At 38.3% G+C, this 24,393-nt stretch overlaps 3 protein-coding genes across 3 annotated transcripts in view; 2 read left to right on the forward strand and 1 right to left on the reverse strand.

Moving 5' to 3' along the window:
- The window catches only part of tcirg1b (T cell immune regulator 1, ATPase H+ transporting V0 subunit a3b), a 14,254-nt gene extending 4,544 nt beyond the window's left edge, over positions 1–9,710 (forward strand). The window contains exons 2-20 of the mRNA XM_060884479.1: positions 284–403; positions 1,402–1,480; positions 1,670–1,818; positions 1,918–2,013; positions 2,654–2,845; positions 3,014–3,096; positions 3,311–3,404; positions 3,644–3,856; positions 4,667–4,817; positions 4,915–5,054; positions 5,981–6,138; positions 6,244–6,334; positions 6,429–6,547; positions 6,645–6,858; positions 7,286–7,405; positions 7,556–7,642; positions 8,196–8,316; positions 8,725–8,896; positions 9,013–9,710. Of these exons, the coding sequence (XP_060740462.1) occupies positions 287–403; positions 1,402–1,480; positions 1,670–1,818; positions 1,918–2,013; positions 2,654–2,845; positions 3,014–3,096; positions 3,311–3,404; positions 3,644–3,856; positions 4,667–4,817; positions 4,915–5,054; positions 5,981–6,138; positions 6,244–6,334; positions 6,429–6,547; positions 6,645–6,858; positions 7,286–7,405; positions 7,556–7,642; positions 8,196–8,316; positions 8,725–8,896; positions 9,013–9,106 (2,490 nt within the window). The 5' untranslated portion in view covers positions 284–286 and the 3' untranslated portion in view covers positions 9,107–9,710. The remainder of the gene's footprint in view (positions 1–283; positions 404–1,401; positions 1,481–1,669; positions 1,819–1,917; positions 2,014–2,653; positions 2,846–3,013; positions 3,097–3,310; positions 3,405–3,643; positions 3,857–4,666; positions 4,818–4,914; positions 5,055–5,980; positions 6,139–6,243; positions 6,335–6,428; positions 6,548–6,644; positions 6,859–7,285; positions 7,406–7,555; positions 7,643–8,195; positions 8,317–8,724; positions 8,897–9,012) is intronic.
- A 473-nt stretch (positions 9,711–10,183) lies between these two features.
- On the forward strand, positions 10,184–17,813 carry mrnip (MRN complex interacting protein). Its single transcript, XM_060884505.1, has 7 exons — positions 10,184–10,305; positions 14,572–14,631; positions 14,709–14,815; positions 14,937–15,003; positions 16,322–16,461; positions 16,594–16,705; positions 16,979–17,813. Exons 1-7 carry the CDS (start codon positions 10,246–10,248, stop codon positions 17,666–17,668), a joined length of 1,236 nt encoding a protein of 411 aa, XP_060740488.1. The 5' UTR covers positions 10,184–10,245; the 3' UTR covers positions 17,669–17,813.
- Positions 17,801–22,741, reverse strand: sqstm1 (sequestosome 1). The gene is made up of 8 exons (XM_060884500.1): positions 22,455–22,741; positions 21,487–21,582; positions 20,978–21,279; positions 20,684–20,852; positions 20,310–20,387; positions 19,125–19,297; positions 18,816–19,029; positions 17,801–18,438 (listed from the first exon to the last, which is right to left on the reverse strand). Exons 1-8 carry the CDS (start codon positions 22,621–22,623, stop codon positions 18,278–18,280), a joined length of 1,362 nt encoding a protein of 453 aa, XP_060740483.1. The 5' UTR covers positions 22,624–22,741; the 3' UTR covers positions 17,801–18,277.
- Positions 22,742–24,393: the final 1,652 nt, after the last annotated feature.

Here is a 24,393-nt window from a genome sequence, read left to right on the forward strand (position 1 = left end):
AAAGAGGAATGTGTGTGTGTGTGTGTGTGTGTGTGTGTGTGTGTGTGTGTGTGCGCGCGCGCATCCACTACAGGAATTTCCACATGCTCTCATTTATAGACATAACAGAACATGATAACCCGACATGTGACAACTGAGTTTTTTCACACCCTCTCCGTCTCTCTCTCTCTCTCTCTCTCTCTTTTGCCTTCTCTGTCTGTCTTTCTCTCTCTCTTCCTCTCTTTTCCCCGTTTCTTCTCTTCTATCTCTCTATATCCCCCATCTCTCTCTCTCTCTTTCGCAGGTCATGGGCTCCATGTTCCGCAGTGAGGAGGTGTGCCTGGTGCAACTCTTCCTGCAATCCGGTGCAGCCTACAACTGTGTCAGTGAGCTGGGAGAGCTGGGTATTGTCGAGTTTAGAGATGTAAGAGGCTGCCAGGAATTTTAACATGTGCTTTCTCTCTCTGTCCCTCTCACACACATCCATAAATTCATCCCTTTGTATGGTCTCTCATATTAATTTGTATAAAATCGTTTCAGCGATTAGATACTTGGCCTTTAAAACAGCAGCAGCAGGGAACATTCTCAAGTATTTGTGTTGGTTAAAGAGCCTTTAACATTCTCTCATGATTCATCGGTCAGTAGTTTCTGTGGTAAAAACAGTGTTGGTATTACATTTTTGTCCTTCAGTTTCATTTGAGCGAAGCCACATTTGAGGTCACACACACACACAAATGCTCATACAGGTCAGGTAAGCATATAGAAAGGAATCACACAACTTGATTGCTGGATGATTCCGTCAGTTAACCTCCATCTCTGATTTTTTTACTATTTCTACATATTTGTCACAAATGTCTCAGATCATCAAGTAACATTTAAAATAAGACAAGTTTATCTAAATAACACAAAACGCAGTTTTATATCTTTGTTTCTTTTACAGAAAGAAAAAAGTATCCAACACCAACTGGTTCAGTGTTAAAAAGTAATTGACCCCTTAAATACACAGTCGGCCAACATCATACATGGTGGTGATAGTGTGATAGTGTGGGGACGTTTGCTGCTTTAGGGTAAATTGTCCTAGCTGATGCAACCATTCATTTTGTTCTGTACCAGTAATTTGTCTGGTCAGCAGTCTGTGATCTGAAGAACAGTTTAAAACCCAATCACATGTCCATCTGTGAATCAATTATGTGTTCCAATATCACACAAAAATGGGTGGGTTCAATACAAGGTGCTGTGTTTATACTTATTTAACACATCTAGATAAAATATCTTGAAATGAAAGCTGTAATTCTGATCTGTTGTCTCGTCTTCATCTTTTAAACTCAAACCCGAATGTGTATAGCTAAAACAAAGACATGGCTTTGTCATTCTAATGCTCACCACAACACTGTATTCACTCTTTCTCCTGTTTTGTCTCAGCTGAATCCGAATGTGAACGCGTTTCAGAGGAAATTTGTCAACGATGTGAGAAGATGCGAGGAGCTTGAGAAGACTTTCGGTGAGTAGTTTGGGAAGATTCCTTTGTCACTTTATATCTGTATGCTCTCTCTCTTTTTTTTTTTTTACACTCCGATTCTTTGCTCAGATTCTATAAATGCAGTGATGGTTGTTTTTTCTTTCTACAAACAGTATACTACAAATTCAAACTTATTTGTGTTTTTCTTGATTCTGTGGATTACGTACACAGCGTTTCTGGAGCAGGAGATCACACGCTCCATCTCTCCATCACTGCGCTCACCGCTTCAGGAAGCCCTGCTCAGCCCCCCGGCACCGCAGCCCAGAGAACTTCTCATTATCGAAGAGGAGAGTGAGCGTTTATCTCGGGAGCTCAGAGAGGTGTGTGTTTGTGTGTGAGTGAGTGAAGGATTGAAACCAGTAAGTCCACACAGGAAGCTAATTTCATTTCGTATATCTGTTTGTTCTACACCGTTTCAGGTTTCCAGAAACAGAGACAGTATCCGGGCTCAGCTGACTCAGCTGTGTCAGTACAGAGGAGTGTTAACTCAGATGCACTTCCTCACAGCCTCTCAGGTCCAGGATACATTCCACATCCCATTTCTTGCATTTGAAGGGTTTAGATCACAGAAAATGATTTGTGTACATAATCTTAACGTTTTCCAAGATCAAAGAACCAAATAAATACATTTTATTTTTTTGGAAATGTAGATATCCTGTTGGTACAAATTCATCATTTTCTCATTTTTGTACAAATATTTGATAAATGTGTGTGTGTGTGTGTGTGCGCGTGTGTGTGTGTGTATATATATATATATATATATACATATATATACATATATGTGTGTGTGTGTGTGTGTGTATATGTATGTATGTATGTATGTATGTATATATATATATATATATATATATATATATATATATATATATATACATACATACATACATACATACATACATACATACATACATACATACATACATACATACATACATACATACATACATACATACATGCATGCATGCATGCATGCATACATGCATACATATATACATTTTTTCTTTTTTTTTCTTTTAAACTCTTTCCAAAATGGGAGACCTAAAGACCTGAACAGCAGTCAAGCTTTTGAAACCTAATTAAAAAAAAAAAAATGCATGTCATGTTTTTAAGGTGTATATATGATTTTTACATATTATTATGAATGACATTTCTCAGACAGCGGCACCTCCCTCGTTTGACCAAGTGGGTTTAGCAGATAACAGGCAGGACGTGAGGCTCAGCTTTGTGGCTGGCGTTGTGCACCCATGGAAGGTACCAGCCTTCGAGAGGCTGCTCTGGCGTGCCTGCCGTGGTTACATCATTGTGGACTTTCGAGAAATGGACGAAAAGCTGGAGCATCCAGAAAGTGTGAGATATTCATCAGGGATATTGTCATTTCACATAGTGATCCTTAATGAAACTGCTAAGCTTGTGAATTATGATCAATGTTTTTTTAAGTGACGGCGTATCATGTAATGGTCTTATTGTGTGGTGATTGTTTCGGATTTCATTGTGACTGGTGTGGTTGTGTTTCAGGGTGAAATGGTTCAATGGACTATCTTCCTCATCTCCTTTTGGGGGGATCAGATTGGACAGAAGGTGAAGAAGATCTGTGATTGGTAGGTTTTAGTGGTGTTTGTTCATTGCATAGAAAAACAAGAAGCTTACAACAGTTTAGTACTTTTTAAAAGGCTTAAATGTATTGTTTGATTATTATTATTATTTTTTTTAATAAATATGGCTGTGATTTGCATTTAAATGTGTATTTTAAACATCATTAGCAAGCCTATTAACTTAGTATACAATTAATTATCTTGCCTGCAACACACCCAGCTTCCACACACAGACGTTCCCATATTCAGAGAGCCAGGCAGAGAGAGAGCAGGTACTGAACGGACTCAAGACCAGAATCGAAGACATCAAATCAGTGAGTGAAGCTAATTCTCCTCCTCTAAGCTGTCACTAAACCATTTGAATCACAAAGTCCTCATATATTAAATTAATTTTTGTGCTTCCTCATTTTTGAAGCATCTTGCATTTCTTGCATGCTCTACAACTTATCCCTCCTCTCTCAACTTATCCAACCATCCCTCTCTTTCTCTCTCTCTCTCTCTCTCTCTCTCTCTCTCTCTCTCTCTCTCTCTCTCTCTTCTTCTCTCCCTACAGGTGATGAACGAGACAGAACAGTACCTGCAGCAGTTGCTAATGCGTGCTGTGGCTGTTTTGCCGCAGTGGCGTGTGCGGGTGCAGAAGTGTAAAGCCATTCAGATGGTGCTGAATCTCTGCAGCCCCTCAGTCACTGAGAAGTGCCTGATTGCTGAGGCATGGTGCCCAGTTAGCCAGCTTCCTGCTCTACAAAGTGCCCTACGTGAAGGGGGGGTGAGAATTTAACACTCGTGCAACTATTTCTGGCTTAAAAAGTAACACCTGAGCCTAAAATTCCATTGTCATTACTACTAGTGCTCTAGAACGGAACCAGGGTTATTATAATTACAGTTAATTAAAGCTTTGTCTGAAATTCGGTTCAATTAAAGTAATGACAGAGAATAGTATAAAAGTGTATAAAATGTTTAACCAGGGGAAACTTGAACTATTGTGCAAGTTAAATTCTGTTTAAAATGGTGATTGGTTAAAGTTCATTTAAAGTTCATGAGGTTACACAACGTGTGTGTTGTGTAGAAATGCATGTGTTTGTATTCCTCTTTAAGATTCAGATAGAAGAGGAGATGAATTTTCAGGCTCATGCTAAAATTGAAAGCAAAACTGTGACACTTTCTTGGGTTGGTTGGGAATAAGGAGGCAGGAGGTAGGCAGGGGACGAGTCAAATAGAATCTTTCTTTCGAAAAAAAAAATGAGAATACTTTCCCCATGGCCTCACCTGGTCTAAGAAACAGTTGAGTTACCATAAGAAAAATAATTGATCAGCAGAAATACACTGGTTAAAAAAAGGAGGACATTCTGCTTTCCTCCATCTTCACACAGCCAAAAACATGTTCTTCTTCAGAACATGGACTGATATTAATTTCAGTGCGCGAGAGTGCGCGAGAGTGCGAGCATCCACTACAGGAATTTTCACATGCTCTCATTTATAAATATAACAGTACATGACATATTGACATGTGACAACTGAGTTTTTTTTTCCCCACTTTCTCTCTCTCTCTCTCTCTCTCTCTTTTTCTTTTTCTCAGAGAATCAGCGGTAGCAATGTTGATTCATTTTACAATCGTTTGCCTGCTAGCACCTCTCCTCCTACCCTCTTCCCCACTAACGCTTTCACTGCAGGCTTCCAGAATATTGTAGATGCTTACGGAGTAGCCAGCTATAGAGAGGTCAACCCAGGTAACACCCCCCAACATGCATACATGCACCCAAAGGGTATACTGTATGTAACCGAGCTACACAGTCAGCCTGTCTCACTTTCGTTGTATCTCTGTAGCACTCTACACCATCATTACATTTCCATTCCTGTTTGCGGTGATGTTTGGGGATGTGGGGCACGGCCTTCTCATGACCCTCGCTGCTCTCTGGATGGTGTGTGAGGAAAAGGACCCCAAATTTAGGAACAGCTCAAATGAGGTGAAATGCTTGGCACAGGGTTTTTCATCCTTATGTCTGCCAACTGAATGTTCAGTGTTTTTTCCTCATAGTAGGTAACAGTCTTCCGTAATATTATCAGGATGTCACTGAAAAAACATTCCTACACTGTCCTGTCACTGGAAATAAAACATTCCTACAGCTTGTTATGGCTGTGTTTACAATAAAAAAAAAAAGGAAAGTTCTTAATGTCAGTTAAATATATTATCTGAAATTTAAAACTACAACCATTGCGTTAGAAAAAAGGTCTTCAGGTGAGATAGATAGATCTTTTTTTTTTATAATATGTTTTTCATCCAAAAAAATGAAAAGGAAACCGATTATGCTGATCTGAAAATGAAGGCCTTACACAATCAGTAAACATTAACCATAACACCTCCGTTACTGATTCTAGCTAGTATTAACCTAGCTTGCTACCTAGATTAGATTTATTATCAGCAATAAAGATTAAACAAAGACGCCAGGTTCTTTGCCTTCATTATAGAATTGACAGCAGAAAATAAAGCAGTAAAGAGCTGCTTATGCATCTTGACTGTATTTTAAGTGGGTCATCACATTATGGAGTGGGAATGAACCAAAGATAATATTTTTAATCATATTACAATGCAGGAATATTGCCTGGGGAAGATTATTATTATTATTATTATTATTATTTATCTTCCCCCCCCCCATTCAACAGGTCATAAAATCATTTTTCACCAGCATGCCATGTTTACATGTTGTTTATTTATTTATTTATTTATTTATTTATTTATTACATACCCTTTGAATGTGGAACTACTGACTTGGAGCTTTGTGCTCCTCTCTTTGTGAAGATTATAATTAAATTCTAGCACTAGCAAAAGTCCTTACTTGAGATTCCTTTAGCTTTACATGTAATTGGTTGTGGTTTAAATTTTTGTGTTCAGATCTGGAGTATGATGTTTGGAGGACGCTATCTGATCCTGTTGATGGGACTTTTCTCCATCTACACCGGTGCCATATACAATGAGTGCTTCAGCAGAGGCCTCGTTGCCTTCCATTCTTCATGGCATGTTAGGCCCCATGCAGAATTCTACAACTGGACGTACGAGTCACAAACATGAATAAAAATGCTCGTTTTTATTTGATACTGTTCTTTACGGGGTTTTTTTTTAAATGTATGAGAAAACATGTTATCTTTATCTGTCAGTGATGAGACTTTCAGGACAAACCCCTATCTCACACTGGATCCAAACGTTACTGGAGTATTTACTGGGCCTTATCCATTTGGCATTGATCCGGTAAACCAGCTTCTGATTATAATTGTATTTAGTGTCTCACTGTTTTAACAGTATTTGTTAGAGTCGGAAATTAAGTAATCTCTGTTATCTTCAGATTTGGGGAATGGCTAGTAACCATCTGACGTTCCTTAACTCCTATAAGATGAAGATGTCTGTGATTATTGGAATCATCCATATGACGTTTGGGGTCTGTCTGTCTTTCTTCAACTATCTGTGAGTAGCTGTACTTGTTTTTTCTCCATTCTTACCTGCGCTGTGACTTTCGATGACTACTATACATGTGTCTGTCTGTTTCTCTTTCCCCTTGTAGGCACTTCAGGGAGATAAGCAGTGTGTTTCTGGTGCTGATTCCCGAGTTGTTTTTCATGCTGTGTTTGTTTGGTTACCTGATCTTCATGGTGATTTTTAAATGGGTTGTTTATGGTCCTAAGAACTCAAGCACAGCACCCAGTATTCTCATCCACTTCATAGATATGTTCCTGTTTACAGAGAATAAAGCCAATCAGGAACTTTACAGTTACCAGGTTTGTGAAAGATATCACTTATAATAACGCTGCCTTTTTAAATAAAGCCCACAACAGACAAAATGAGACGTATTCATTCTTGCTGAAAAAAGCAGTATCACAAAAATACTATTTATTTACATATATGTTGAATATGAAATCCTGCATGGAGAATCTTGTTGTACTCATTTTCTTTTGAGTAACTAAAAATTAAACTAGTATTAGACCCAACTACTGATGTCAAGCAAATTTGTGGCCATCTGTTGTATAAGTCATAATCTGGCTAATCCTTTAAGAATTAGTTTTTGGACAATCTTATATTTAAGATTAGTTATAATTATGGTAAAATTGATGTTATGGTAATAATTAGAGTATAATAGTATAATTATACTATTTAAAATGTGTGTTGGATATGAACAGCCTTGCACTGTGTCTGTTCTGTCTGTAGATGACGGTGCAGAAGATACTGGTGGTTTTGGCAGTGTGTTCAGTTCCTGTGCTGCTGCTGGGAAAGCCCATACATGAGTACATGACCTTCAAGAGGAAGAAACGCCAGGCTGGGTCAAGGGTCTGTGTATAGTTCGTGGCAAATATTTTCATACTTAATGATTTTTTTTTCACTGCGCTGCTGTAATTGATTGATTACATAACGGTGTTTCTGATAAAGAAGTGTAGTTATATGACTGCTTGCATTTTAACGTAGTGTGTTGTTCCTCAGGGTGAGAGGCGTCCTCTACTAGCAGAAAATGGCCCTATAAATGCTCAGCAAGATGAGCTTGAGACCAAACCAGAAAAAGAGGAAGAGGTGAGCTATAGAAATTTGACTTTAAAGAAAGCACATCTTCGGTTAAAGCGTGTCTTTGAATTTTGTGTATCGTACAATCATTTTTATTTATCTGTTTAAGCTAACACGGAGATTAGTTAACTACTTAGATAGCGCACAGCCGACATGGAGAAAGCAGTATTAATGCTTGGTCTCATCTGAATTGTATGATTTTTATTGAGCTGTATGAATTTATTGGGTATTAACATAAAACCAAAAATTAGAATGGTTCAGTAAAGACTAGCATGCTAATGTTCAGCATGCCAGTTAATTATACAAATGGTTTTAATGTTTAAAACGGTATTAGATGTCGTCTTTTACAAAGTCCTAAGGCACTTAATTTGGTCATGGTTGCAGCTTTAAAATTTACTATATGTCCATAGAAGTCTCTGGCCACTCACTAATGTGTTAGAACCATAACTTAAAGAATGATAGCAACAGACAAGTTGTCATTAGACTTGTTATCGTTTAAATGTCAGATGTCGTATTATCTATCGTTTTCACTCATATAATCGTTTCTAACTGTTTTGAACAGGAGTTTGATGCAGCCAATGTGTTCATGCACCAGGCCATCCATACCATAGAGTACTGTCTGGGCTGCATCTCCAACACTGCCTCTTACTTGCGTCTGTGGGCCCTCAGTCTTGCTCATGCCCGTAAGTATTTTGTATCTCCTACTGTTATATTTAGCATTTAGGGTCATGCACTTAAATATAGGGCTTACATGAAATAAAGGGTTTGTATGATAGTAAACCTGAGTGCTACATTACATATCCAGGAGAGTTTTAATTAAATAAAACAGAGGAGTGATACCGAGCAAGGACCATCTGAACTTTCTGACCAGACTGATCTGTGAGAATGGCCTAATATTTCAGCAGGATTTATTGATAGCCTTCCATCCAAGATCTCACAAACCATGTTCTGTGTTTGGGGGGGTGGCAAATGCTTATGCAGAGTATATGAAGGCTCTACTCAAACTTGTCCTGCACAAGTAATCATATAAACAAAATGACCGCATTTTTCTTTACTTGTGCATATTAATTGTGTGTCTTTTTATTTTGCAGAGCTGTCAGAAGTGCTTTGGGTGATGGTGATGAGCAAATCCTTCTCAACCACTAGCTATGTGGGAAGTGTTATCATGATATTCGTCTTTGCTTTTTTCGCCATCCTGACGGTAGCTATTCTTCTCATCATGGAAGGTCTTTCGGCTTTTCTGCATGCACTGCGTCTTCACTGGTGAGAACGACACGCACATACACTCCTACAGTGGTTTATTGCAGAAACTAACATTAAATGTATGTTTTAATAATCCCGCTAATAAGTCTAAAATAAGCAATTTCTTTTTCTCCCAGGGTCGAATTTCAGAACAAGTTCTACAGTGGTGCAGGCTACAAGCTCTGTCCTTTTGCATTCGCCTCCTTGATCAGCTTCTCTTCAACCAACTGATGGTTTGTCAGATAATTACACGCCTTCGCAGTGTTTTAACCCAGACATTTCAATGGTATTGTTTAATTTATCCATGTCAACTTGCGGTTTATGTCGGAGAAGCTTCTTTTTCAGATCAGTCTTTATGGTGGTGGAGGATTTCCTTTTTATGTTTATCTGAAATCAGTTTTAGGGATTCTTATAACGGTTATTGTTGCAGCACCTCATAACTCTCATAATAAACAAAATCGTATTGCTGTGGGACCTGATGGTATACATGATGCATTCCACAGAGTTTATTCAGATAGAATGAGACCAAAATGTAACTCAGGGAGATTTTATCCATATGAAAGACTGTTCTGGTCTCCGTGTAACAGTAAAGTTAAACTTCAGCTTTCTTCTCCAATAATGTTAATCACTGAGTTTAAATTCAGATGAATCAAAGGGAGTTACAGGGGTTTGCTTCTTGCTGTGTTTTTATATAAATTAACATCTGTCATGATGTCATGCATGTAATGTCTTTTTAAATACTTGGTTTACCAATGGATTATGATTTATACCTGATTTTTGTAACGCTGCCATACAAGTAAATATGAAGTTAATAAAACTTGTCTCATGTCTCAAATTTGTGTGTGTGTGTGTGTGTGTGTGTGTGTGTGTGTGAATATACGTGTGTGTAAAAATGTTATACATATTTGTAGTACTTTATATCCTTAATTTCTGATTTTTAATTTTTATTTTACAGTAATTTACTGTCATTTATTAGAATTAAATGAGACAGCACAGATATGAACAAAAATGTACATTTCAAATATTCCAGCCACATTCCCATAATAATAATAATAATAATAATAATAATAATAATAATTAATGTGAAATATTAGTTGATCTGGTGATCTATTTAATTCCATTTTAGAGTTATAAAAAATGTGATAGTGACATAGTTCAAAATATCTAGATCCAGATGCAATAAATGTACACAATAGGAGAACTTAAAAAAATAATAATAAAAAAGTTTATTCTGGTAAATAATCACGTTAGTAGATAAAAATGGTCGTCGCAGCGCGTTTTGCCGATGACGTAACGACGCATTTCGTCTCGCGCGATTTCCAAACGTCGGAAAAGTTGATGCTACAAAAGTGCTAGCTTTTAATACCAAGATGGTGCAAGAGTTTCACGTACTGAGGTGTTTTTCCTGCCAAACATTTCAAGTACAACAGGTAAGCGCTATAATTCCTCTCTAAACTCTTACCTTTTATTATTATAAATGCAAGTAAACAACGTTAGGTCGCCTGCTAAGCTAACAGGCTAATGTGTGGTATCAGTCTGTTAGAAATAAAATAACTCAGACTTTAACGCCTTATAAATCAGAACAGCTACAAACTCACGGGTTTTAAATACTGGACATGTTGACGAAGCCCTTTTTAAATGACCACAACGTTAAAATTAAAGGGAAACAACCACACGTCTTAAAGTCCCTTATTATTTAAAAACACGCTTTAGAAAGAAGAGCCATATTTGGTCACGGCACCAGAAACTAAACTTTTAAACAGTGGTGATCAAATTAGTGGTCTAAAGCACAACACAGTCTGGCTTTGGACACTGGTGGAGTGAACCTGCTCTCACAACTTGTGTAACAGCAGCTGTGATGTTATTGGCCCGAAACAAAACAGATCCCTACAGTTTTTCTACCGAGCAAACAGATCAGTGGACGAAGCAGTCAAGTCAAGTCACTTTTATTGTCACATCACCACAGCACATGTGCCTTGGTGAGTGAAATTCCTAGGAGCAAACTCCAGAATTTGCAGAACAATTATACAGATAATGATATAGATAATGAGTTGACGTGAAAATGAGCAATTTGCTCATACATATAGTTAGTGCAATATGTGTGTACAATATGTACAATTACAAACATAATGAAATCAACAGGTGAAATGTGCAGTATACTCTCATATATATATATATATATATATATATATATATATATATATATATATATATATATATATATATATATATAGTCAGTACAATGTGTGGACAATATGTACAATTAACAAACAGATAATGGAATCAACCGGTGAACATGTGCAATATGCTCATACATATAGTCAACATTGGTCTGCACTACATTCTGGAACACCTGAACTGCCCAGGGACACGCGCCCGGATTCTCTTTGTCGACTTCAGTTCAGCTTTTAACCCTTGTATGTTGTTCGTATTTTTGTTACTCAGCCAGTGTTTGTGGGTCTGGTGGACTTGCTGCATTTTTAGGTTTTTAATTCAACACAATCAAAAATTTTATGTTAAAATACTCTAGAGATGTTTACTTCATCCCAATTACAAGCAATATAAACAGCATGTATGGTTAATATTTGCCCTTTACCTTTATTACATCACATTTTTTAATTAAAGTTCTACTCGCTTTTTGTTGTTTTTTAATAAAATGTAATAAAAAAAAGAATATCAAGTTGTGAGTGGGAAAAAATCAACAAATTTACAAGGAAGCAAAGTTTTCCAAAAGTATTGATGTTTATGAATATGAGTCCCACAAACCCAAACAACATACAAGGGTTAACACAATAATTCAGGAAATTCTCCACTCCAAACTCCTAAGGCTCACTATAACCCCTTCCATCTGTCAGTGGATCACCAGCTTTCTGACGGGCAGGAAACAACAGGTGAGACTGGGAAGTGTCACCTCCAGCATTCGGCCAATCAGCACTGGCGCTCCACAGGGATGTGTCCTCTCCCCACTTCTATTCTCCCTCTACACTAATGACTGCACAAGTGGCCAAACTGTTAAACTCCTGAAATTTGCAGATGATACTACACTCATCGGTCTCATCCAAGATGGCGATGAGTCTGCATACCGGCAGGAGGTGAAGCGGCTGGTGCTATGGTGCAGTCAGAACAGTCTATAGCTAAACACCCTCAAAACTGTGGAGATGATAGTGGACTTTAGGAAAGACCCCTCAACACTACACCCCCTCACAATATTCAACAGCCCTGTGTCATCTGTGGAGGCCTTTAAGTTTCTGAGCACTACCATTTCCCAAGACCTGACATGGGAGTGCAACATAAACTCCATCATCAAAAAGGCCCCGGCAGAGGATGTACTTTCTACGCCAATTAAGGAATTATGGTCTGCCACAGGAGCTGTTGATGCTGTTCTACATTGCAGTCATTGAATCTGTCCTGTGCACATCCATCACCATCTGGTTTGGTGCAGCAACAAAACAGGACAGGAACAGACTGCAACGCACAGTTAAAACAGCGGAAAAAATAATTGGTTCCCCCTGCCCACTCCCCAGGACTTGTACGACACAAGAACCAGAAACCGGGCAGGAAAAATCACTACTGACCCTTCGCACCCTGGACACAATCTCTTCCAGATCCTCCCTTCTGACAGGCGCTACAGAACTTTGCTTACTAAAACTGCCAGACACAGGAACAGTTTCTTTCCCCAGACAATCACCCTAATCAACAACTCACCATAATTATATTCACTGCTTCATATCTACAAGTACTGCATTATCAGAACTAGGGTTGGGTATCGAAAGAGATGTTCCGATTCCGGTTCCAGTTCTGTTTCTGAGCACTTTCTACCATTTCTGAGCACTACGATTCCCGGTTCTGATTCCGATTCCATAATAAAAGAAATGTGAACAATAATGTACAATACTTAAACAATTCCATTTGTGTTTATTAATCACTCTTTAAATATTTTAAACAGAGTATTTCAATTCATATCAATTTAAATAAATCCAACATCAAATTTAACATCCAGAATTACGACTTAGCAAAACAGTTATCAATTTTTCTGAAGAAAAATGAACATGTCTGCTTTCTCTGGGAGAAGACGAGACCTTTCCTGGCTTATTGTATCTCCAGCTGTCTAAGAGGTGGGGTAGATTTGCTTCATTGTTGTAGCTTTGGCTATGAATCCAAACTTTAGACTTTTTTTTAGACATGTTTAACACAAAGCGTACCTCAGCACAGCAGCGCGAGTGACTGATTTCTGTGGTAAGCTGCGTTAATTTGGTTGCGTGACTGTAAAACAATGAATATTCATGAGGTAAGACATGGCTATTTAAAGTGACCGCTCACAGCGATTTGCCCGTCATCGCATCGGAACCGCGTTTGGAACCGAAACTTAAAAATTCCGCGCGGTTCTGGTTCCTGTCTGAATAAGAACCGGTTCTAGGTTCCGAACCCTAATCAAAACTGTCAGTCATCACATCATCCATATAGGTTACACACATATAGGTTACTGCTGCATATTGTACAAAAAGCATAATATTGCACAATATTGTTATTTTCACTTCCCACACTTTATGTACATAACTGATCAGTCATATATTCTGTATTCATATTTAATACTCATAATATCTATTGTATCACATCTGCATTTTCTTGCATAGTCTATTATCTTGTATAGTGTTATTTATGTCTGTACTTTTGTGAGTCACAAACAGCTGGAACCAAATTCCTTGTGTGTGTCAACACACTTGGCCAATAAACCTGATTCTGATTCTGATTAAATGTGATTAAACTTATGTATATTTATAATCACACCCTCCAGTGTCAGCCACATGAGATTGAGGTTCCCCTTTTGTGTTTGGTTCCTCTCAAGATTTTTTCCTTTACCATTCAAGGGAGTTTTTTTTCTCCTCACCACAGTCACCTGAGTCACAAACACAATATACAAACACATTAAAATATGTCTAAAATGAATCTTGAATTTTGTATTCTATTATTCTTTATATTATTCTTTATAATGACCTTTTGTTCTATGTTTATGTTCTGTAAAGCTGCTTTGAGATGATGTCGACTGTAAAAAGCGCTATACAAATAAATTTGAATGGAATTGAATTGAACTAAATGTTCCTCTGGATAAGAGTTAAAGACGGTCATTAAAATGTCACTCAAAAACTCATTGGATAATTTCATTATTTGATCTGCCCCTTACATTTAAATTTTAGAATCACTATTTTAAAAAGGATTTGTTTTTTCAATCATCTTGGAAATCTGCTAGGTTTTTCTAAAGAATTTGGTTCTCGGCAGGTCAAACCTGACAGCCTCAGTTATGTTTAGATCGGGTTTTATTACTTAATGTTAGTTCAGCTGTAATAATGAATTCCTGTGAAAATGTATATCCTGGAGATCTAAAATGTGGTCTTCTGATATCTCTGAGCATATTAAGGCAAAATGGATGTATATAATGTAGTGTGCCTAAGACCTTTTGTACAGTACATCTAATCTGGTTACAAACCTGAGCCATAATAACAGTTACTTCATAGGAGAGAATTATGTGACCTTACAAAAATGAAATCAGGGTGTTATTATATATGGTACCATATTATCCTCTTTAGCCCATAATATTGTGGATTACTTCCAGTAGGTAGCCGTAGAAGCTGCTTATCTCCAAGACTGAGAACCTAGTTCTTGTTGTCTGGCTAAACTGTAATCATATTTTACTTCAGGTCAAAAAGATCAAAAAATGGACATGCAAGATGTGCGGGGAAAAACAGTCACTTATAAAAGTAAGTTTGTTTCATTAAATTGGGCAAGGTCAAGGGCAAGGTGTTGTTCCTCTGGCTCAGTATTTGATTTGTTGCAGGAATACGGCAGAGGTACAGGTGCGGAGTGTAGGAGGCACGTACAGAAGCTGAATTCATTGCGTGGAGAGCTGCTAGAGGGAGAAAATGAAAGAACCTGCACTCAGTGGTGAGTTTTATGGTGTTGGGTGTTAACACTGTTAAGGACATTGCTACTTCTGTTTCTTTAAACAGCAACAGTGTATAAAATATCTTTCATAAATCTTTTATGACTGTCTCCTTTTTCACAGGGAGAAAAAGGAGGAGTGTGAAGTTCAAGTCGGCCCTGAAGACGAGACTCAAATTTTCGAGCAAAAGGTATGTCGTGTTCTGTGGCTGGACATTTACAGTGATGTGCACAAACCCATAATTCACAGCATCCTAAAACAAAAACACTAGTACCAGATGAGCAATAAAATTAGCATATTACCCATTCAAATATATTCACTCCAACTGTGCCATTATTAATTCAGGTTGTTTGTACACATGTACACTATATCTATTGTTTTCATTGAATTTCAGACTCATAAATGTTTAATTCCTTTACCCAAACAGACGTTACACAAACTCTGAGTCATATGATGATGACTGTTGAGGAGAGTAGGTAATAGGCTATAATCTTTTTTTTTTTCTCCACACAAGGAACACCACACATGCTTCTCACTGACTGTTACAATTAATGATGAAGCACACGTTGACATTTAGGGATCAGTTTCTCCTCTGCTGGCTTTGATTTGATTTGAGACCTCATTGGTCTTTGCCTTCACCATGGCAGGGAAGGGATCTACCCAAAGGATATTTAAATATAGGTGGACCCTTACAGATGTACAGATCTATTTTACTAATAATCTCTTTGAAAAATAAGGCATGTTATAAATGTGTATAGTAAAATACAAAATTTAACTATTACTTGAAGCAAGAGTGTTATTTGTTTTGTTTTTTCTTTCTATTTCTTAATTTTCCACCCATATTAAACCAAATTTTTATATTAACATTGTCTTTAGATTCCACTTTTTATTATTTATAGGCATAGTACCTTTTGGTAATGTTTTGATAATTTCCCACCTGTTAGAAAATCACAGACCTGTGACTTTGCAAGGACAATGATAGACCCCTTACATGCAAATGCATAATTTCTTACAGAGCCTAAGATGCACTATTAGCTACAGCTACAGCCAGGGTTCCTCAAAGTATAGTATGGCTGCAGGTTATCTTTCCAGCAAGATAAAAATACACTTAAACCTCTCAGCTATTTAAGGACAAAGAGCATTTAATTAAACAACTGAAATTCTATTCTGATTCAGTTTCTTATTTACCACTGTTCTTTTTATGACTACAATTACCTGTGCAGTGTTGTACCTTGTCCTACCTTCTTAATCTTGACATGGAAATAATATATTTATTTATTGATTGATTGATTGACATTTTTAACTTATTGTCTGGAAAGTTTCCCTCCTTCATTGTCATGGCTTTATTTTAGTCTATGTGTGCAAGCTTCCAAAGCACATCAATCCAAATATCCGAATATCCAAAGCACATCAAACATATGCGGACATTTTAGATTTTTAGTTTTTGTGGATTGGAATTAAGTTTCATTATTATAACAACTGCTGTTGTAACTTTCATCTTCATGCAGGCACAGACACAGGTTGTAAGCCGCTGGAGTAAATATGTGCAGCAGAAAGAGAATGGTCCAGGAAGTGAGGAGGATGAGCATGAGGAGGAAGTGAGAGCTAACACAGACACAGCTCAGGGCCGTCAGCATAAAAACCTCAGGTTAGAAGAATGGCTTTTTTTTTTTTTCCACTTTAAATCATAATTTATGGCTCTCTGAGATATCGGTGTTAAACATCTGACTTGATTTGTAATTTGATACCAGAGTTGATGCTGTTGTCATTAACACCCTAGGAGAAAAAGGAAGAAAAGCTTTATTTCAGGGGCCACTTGTGGACGGTACACTGTTGATGAAGACGACGACAAGGACACTGCTCAGTATGCTGCGGCAAAACTGCCCTCTCAGGTACATTTTTAGACTGTTGTAGCTCATCTGATCAAACCTGTGTTAGGATTCTGAAGGAAAACAGATGCTACTGAAGAAATATTTTATCAAGGAAATATTGTACACAATACCTTTTGTTATTACTGTCTTACTTCTTGCATCTGTGCTTTCTTTGGTGTGCCTGCTAACATAATACTGCATTTATAATCATGTACTCTACATGTTCTACTGAAAAGATATTTCAGGATAAAACTTTTTCGACAAATAATATCTATATTGCTTGTGTTATTTCAGACTCGTCGTAATGATGGAGCTTTCAAATCATTGCTTCAAGTACCATGCTCTTCAGCAGGATTCCCACATGCCAGTACAAGCCAGAGAACTGATAGTCTTTGTGCTTTTCCAGCTGCATCACTGGGTTCAAAAGACATTAGTGCATATAATGATATACATTCCCAGTTCACTGGTGCAAATAAGCAGTCCTCTGCTGTGTTAAACACCAAGCCTCAGCATTCAGTTCCCTTAAATTGTTCCATTCCATCATTCACTCATCAACAGCCAAGTGAAACTATGGACTCCAAGTGGACCCGATTTCTTCCATCTGTCTGTGTTGAAGAAGACAAGGATGAGGGAGACCTTGGTGATCATGCTGAGTATTTGGATGGAAATCATGCAGCATTGGCTCTGAGCCCAGTGATGCCTGTAGCCACAGTTCCACTTAAAAACACAGGCTGTATGAGCAGTGGAGGAGGTGAAGGAGCTCTATTGGATAAGGTGTTTGGTGTAGAAAAAGTGACTGGTTTTGAGACACTGACTCACTGTATGAAGGGAAATCCTAACTCTAAAAGTCCTACCATCACATCAAGGCCTGTTGGCTCTCAAAAGCCTGTGTGTGTTCAGCCAGTACCTATTAAAAGACCATGTCCTGCCTTCTCTTTCAGCACATTATTTCATACAGATGAGGACTTTGATGACACATATTAATGTTACTATTTGTCATTGAACTAAAGAAAACATACCTAGAAATGGACAAAAATAACATTGTGACTAGCCTTAAAATATTTTAATAAAATAACCGGATATACGTTAACGTTTTAGACAAATTCAGACACATCCTGAGAGTTTAGCTAATAATTTATTTGACAGACCAGGCAGGAAAGTGTATATAACAATAACATTTTTTTTTCATTCTGACTACAAATATACTCTACTGTTATTCTTCACAGAACAATGAATATCATTTAGAAGTAGAAATATGTTTATAGACATTTCTTAAAGTTTACCAGTTTGGAAAGTAAATGCAAATTATTTTGTGCTAAATGTGAATTGATAGACCCAATATATGACAGCATGACTGAACTCAGAAAGTAGACTTGTGTTAATTTCCAGATTAATTTCCATGTATCTTCTTAATAAAGTTGAGTAAAATAGAAATCTATATTATTAAAAATGCCTGAGTAATTTATATTGTCAGCATTATGAAATGAAATTGTTACACATTTAGAAAAGGTAGGCATGATTAGAAATGGACTAGCATGGGGTTTTCAAAATGATTATATGTAACCCCCATTTTTTGGAGCCCTTGCTGATGCTTCACTTCCGTTGACCTGGGGCTTTGGCATACTGGATGGTGTCCAGAGCAGCTCCAATGTCGTAATTCTTGGTGTGGAGCAGCCTGGTCAGCCATCCACCTTCATCTGAAAAGCCCATGGACAGCATCTGGGACAGAGATTCCACCAACCGAGGGTCTGCGTCTGAGAAAGAAAGGTCCATCAACAGATCAGGTTGAGTATCATTATTGGGTGTGTGGTGCTTGGGTGATAGAGAATTAAAAATACACACACACACACACACACACACACACACACACACACACACACACACACACACACACACACACACACACACACACACACACACACACACACACACACACACACACACACACACACACACACACACACACACACACACACACACACACACACACACACACACACACACACACACACACGAGTAATACCAAAATGAAAACTGACACGATACCCTCACTACTTACAGCAGGTATCCTAATGGAAGTATCTGTGTTTTCCCTCTGCTGAAATTGTTCAGTATAGAATTCTGCATTTACCTTGAGGCAGATGTGGATAGAGGGCAGCCTCACGTAGACCACTAGGTCCTTGGTTTAAAGTGGAGCTGTGGCTGAGAGGACTAGGGTTATCATTTGCTCCATCCACCTCCATCCTCAGTGACTGGAGCTCACCTGTAGATGGGTCCACTTCCTTTGAGCTCAGATGGGTCCACTCCTCATCATTACTTTTTTCCTTTTGGTCCAGCAAAACCATCTTAAAGAGACATCCAAGCATTAATCGAACAGTTTTGGTTTGAAAAATGTTTGATATAATTACTTTTTTTTTTTTGGCATGTCTAATTTAGTTACCTTTGCCGCATCACCTGTACTCCCTACACTGCTTGGACTTCCAGCTGCCCCCTTAGAAATGCCTCCAGAGCTACCATCACTCCGGCCACTAGGGGGTCCACTTGATACAGGAGGAGTTGGTGTCACTTTGGCCTTCTTGCCCTCGTGTTCTACATCAATGTCCACGTCAATGCCTGTGGTGTGGTAAATTTATTTCAGCAAATGTATATTTTCACTATTTGTTAAAGTATGTAAAGGACAGGACTGTCAATACTGTCACAGAACAGATGCTGGATCCCCTACAGTTTGCCTACCGTGCAAACAGATCAGTGGACGGCGCAGTCAACATTGGCCTGCACTACATTCTGCAACACCTGGACTGCCCAGGGACATATGCCCGGATTCTGTTTTGTTGATTTTAGTTCGGCTTTTAATACTGTAATTCAGGAAATTCTCCACTCCAAACTCCTAAGGTTCACTATAACCCCTTCCATCTGTCAGTGGACAGGCAGGAAACAACAGGTGAGACTGGGAAGTGTCACCTCCAGCATTCGGTCAATCAGCACTGGTGCTCCACAGGGATGTGTCCTCTCCCCACTGCTATTCTCCCTCTACACTAATGACTGCACTTCAAGTAACCAAACTGTTAAACTCCTGAAATCTGCAGATTATACTACGCTCATCGGTCTCATCCAAGATGGCGATAAGTCTGCATAACAGCAGGAGGTGAAGTGGCTGGTGCTATGGTGCAGCCAGAACAGTCTATAGCTAAACACCCTCAAAACTGTGGGGATGATAGTGGACTTTAGGGGAAAAAACCCTGCAACACTACTCCCCCTCACAATATCCAACAGATTCAAATCATCTGTATATTACACACTACTGCTGCTGTATATTGTACAAGAGCATAATATTGCACACCCACACTTTATGTACATAACTGATCGCTCATATTCTATATTCATATTTTATTCATATCTTATACTCATCCTGTTTATTGTCTCTCATCATCTGCATTGTTTTCTTGTTTAGTTTGTATAGTATAGTGTTATTTATGTCTGTACTTTTGAGAGTCACAAGCTGCTGGAACCAAATTCCTTGTGTGTCAACACTATTGGCCAATAAATCTGATTCTGATACTATACATGTAAGAATATCTTGTGTTGACACTGGGTTATATAATATGGTCACATGCATGGCACCTACCAAGGGGGCTTAGCAAGGCAGCCACACCTTCTCCAATGTTTTTCAGGTACTCCACATTGGTCTGGGCACATGAGGCTTCTATGGAGAAAAAAAAAAAGGTTTGAGGTACAACTGCATGAGGGGATGTGAAAAAAGTTCAGAAGCTAGAAACTTATACAAAAGTCCCAGGCATTTTTTTTAAAGCAAGTTGTGTCAAACCAAATACTGACTTAGATTATTACTTATTTTATTTATTTATTTTTTAATTTGTTATTACATAAAAATAATTTCATAATTTTTGAAGGCATCTTTGGCTTTTCTTTGCATGTGTCTTAGAAATTTGTGCAGCACTCCTCTATATTTCCCATGTATCTGATTGTAAAAAAAGAAATTACCAGTTTGAGCTTGGGCTTCCTGAGAGTTAGCCTGCTGGGAGCTGGGCTGGCCACCAGATGAACCAGGCTGGGCCTGGTTTTGAGCCTGAGCCTGCACATGAGCCTGAGCCTGAGCCCCAGCCCACATGCAGTGCCTCATCTTGCGCAAAAGTTTGCCACGGGGTAACCACTGAGTAAAGAAAAACAATTTAAAAAATAAACAAATAAATAAATAAAAACTTAAGAGTAAAGAAACCATAACTGACTAAGACCATCTACACTAAAAAATAGGCCAATTTCCTGGCAGGAGCTCACCTCATACATATTAGCCAAGGGGTGAAAAATGGGCAGGAGAGCATGTTCCTTGTGAAGGCCCTTGGCCTGGCAGGTGAGGCACAGGTCATAATTGGGGCACACAGTGCACTTGAAGCGGGTCCCAATCACTTGTCCCTCACAACCATCACAAGTCACACCAAGGTGAACCAGGGATAGGTGATGAGGAGGTGGACCCATAGGAGGGTGTCCTGGAGGACCCATGTGATGTGGTCCTGGAGGAGGATGGACAGGGAACCCTTGGTCCATATGATGTGGGAAGTCACGCTTGTGCTCCTTTTTTTCTGAAAAATGTAAGATATACAACAGAACAATATTAGTATTTGGTTAAAGACTGTTGAATTACAAGATTAGCTATAATTAGGCTGATTGAAAATGCAGCATTTTCTTAAGAGGAAGTCAAACATAATTTAAAACCACAGTCTAAATGTATGTGTTTGACATAACCCATACAGCTTCCTGATCTAGACATATCTGAATCTGTAGCTTACCCTTGATGAAAATGCGGAAGGTAGCGTCCTTCACCATAGTCAGTCCCATCATAAGCTCATCATCAGAAGAAAAGGCGATCATATCGTCATCCTCATCTACGACAAAACAAAGAAGGCGAACAGTCAGTGCACGGCTTTATAATGGCAACGATTTTGTGTTCTGTACCAAAACATTTATCTGGAAGGTTCGGTGTTAAACTACCCTTCTGTTTGAGCTCTTCAAACAAACTCTGAAACAAAGAATTTCATATCGGAGAAAAATATAAAGTCCAACTCCATTTTCTTAACAGCTACCTCAGATTCTATCCATGATTAACATTGAAATATACGTCATGTTAAACTGAGTACTTCACTAATAAACCAGGAGATCAGATTAGACTTATGTATTATTGCTATTTTCATTCCTAAAGGTGGAGTCAAAGACTTAAGCACATGTATAATGGTGAAAACTATGCAGGAGAACAAGTCCAAGCAGCTGAAAAGGAATAGTTTACATGTTCGAGTCTGTGTTATAAAACTGGACCATGACACTATAGTTATATAAATGGTTTATTATAAAAGGTTCTATAAACCAAACAAAAAGGTCATCTATACACTTAATGTCCTAGTTTACACGGATATAATAACGACTGACGTTTGCAATTATTACAAATCAGCTACAGCTTAATAAACACGTTGATTCTCGAGTTAAAGAGTCGAGCAAAAGTATTGGCACTCCCTGTTTCTTCTCTCTCACGTTATTATTAAGTCTACTAGAGGTCTCCGTAGATCGACTCTCGAATTAAAGGGTCGAGCAAAAGTATTGGCACCCCCGTTTCTTCTCTCTCACGTGATTATTAAGTCTATTAGAGGTCTCCGTAGATCGACTCTCGAATTAAAGGGTCGAGCAAAAGTATTGGCACCCCCGTTTCTTCTCTCTCACGTCATTATTAAGCCTATTAGAGGTCTCCGTAGATTTAAAAACTTACCTTTGTAGTACGTTTGGAAGGCGACATTTTGGAGGTTTGAGAAAACATCGACCAGTTTGCGACTCAAGTACTCGAAACTTGTGGACACGTCGTGATCGATGGCGAAGCGACGGATCTCCTTGTGACAGTCCTCTTTTCCGAGGAGATAAGCTTTCACTGTCACCGACATGTCTTCTTTCTAGAGTCTCCACTTGTTTTCGGGTTGTTATTCGGGCTCCGGAGCGTGTTGCGCAGCAAAAAAAACAAAGATCAGCTGATTTACTGCTTCCTGAAACTCAGCGTACGATTTCTGCCTACGATACAGTATTTATACTACGGAGCAGCCAATCAGAGCAAGTGGGCGTGGCTAAGGGCTTTTGACCCTGATGACAAATCTCACTCTTAGGTCAATGCGCATGATCCAAGATCCTGCAACAACAACAAGAGCAATGTCATGAGGGTGGGGTCTCATAATGGGTGGAATGAGAAGGCCAAGAAATGACACAGCATTTTCCTAAGGGGAATTCCCACGGCTATTATCACAGCACGTCTCTGTAAATACTGTAATCCGGTATTTTGCTGTAGAAACCATGCGCCTAAAACCTTCAAGAACAGAGCTTTAGATTTACTAAAAAGAAGGGAACTGGTTTTATTCACTTCCATGGTGTTCAGTAGCACTTTTAATCAGCAGAATTACCAACAGTAATTGTAATGGCTTTTCTCTGCAGATTAAAACACACTGAGTGTAAATTATGGTATATTATATTAAGAGATGTTTCAACAAGTATACATTTCCAGCATTTGGCAGACTTACATTATCTCATTTTTATACAACTGAGTAATTGAGGGTTATTAAGGGCTTTGCTCAGGGGCCCAACAGTGGCAGCTTGGTGGACCTGAGATTCAAACTCACAACCATCCAATTGGTAGCCGACACCTTAACCACTAAGTTACCACATGCCCATACGTAAAGACGTATGATTTTCTATGTCTTTGTGTGGTGGGGTAAAATGGAAAACCAGGTGAAACCCCTGGTTCAGTGTATTCGTTAATACTGACTTTAAAGCACTTCTGTAAGTTGCTCTAGATAACTGTCTAAATATAAATATACATAAATGTACATACATGTTAATGTAAACCCACATGGAGAACATTGGAAAATTCCGCACAGACAATAACCCAAGCTTAGGATCAAACCACGTACTCTGGAGCTGGGAGCCGCCATTGACACCTGTTGTTCATCCCCAAAAGATCTAAACTAGATTGGTTTAAAATGCGGCTACTCAGGAATCATCTTGGTAGGATGTCTATGAGCAATTTGTCAGCTTTAAGGAGGTCACAAAATTAGGGTGATGGGCCAAAGAGCAACAAGAACTTTAAAAATACACATCAGAATCATTATCAGGTTTATTGTCAAAAAAAAACCCATACAGGAATAGATAGCTATTTCACATGTTCCTGTTATAATGCCACAAAATGAATGATTGTAACATTATTGATTTTAGTTTAGTGATGTGAAAATATTATCCCTTACATTAAAAGTATGATTTTCTTCTATGAACTTTAATCTTTCTTGTAATTGTGCAAAAATCTGTGATTTAATCCCTACTGCCATGGTCTATTCTGATGCAATCACCAAGTCTGAGGAGAAATACTGCTCTATTTGTTTTTCATTGGTTAAACATATCTTAATACAACCCCCTGCTCTATAACTCACTAGCATTGTGTAGTTGTATGTGGGTGTACTTGCAGCTAAATAATATGTTTAAAGTGCTGTATCATGCTGAGTTAAAATAAATCAACATCACATCATCCATGTACAGTATGTTACACACACTACTGCTGCAGCATGTTGTACAAAAAGCATAATATTGCACAATATTGTTATTTGCACTTCCCACACTTTATGTACATAACTGATCAGTCATATATTCTGTATTCAAATTTAATACTCATAATA

This window comes from Tachysurus vachellii, chromosome 13 (genome assembly GCF_030014155.1).
Source record: "Tachysurus vachellii isolate PV-2020 chromosome 13, HZAU_Pvac_v1, whole genome shotgun sequence".
NCBI classification, from domain to species: Eukaryota; Metazoa; Chordata; class Actinopteri; order Siluriformes; family Bagridae; genus Tachysurus; species Tachysurus vachellii.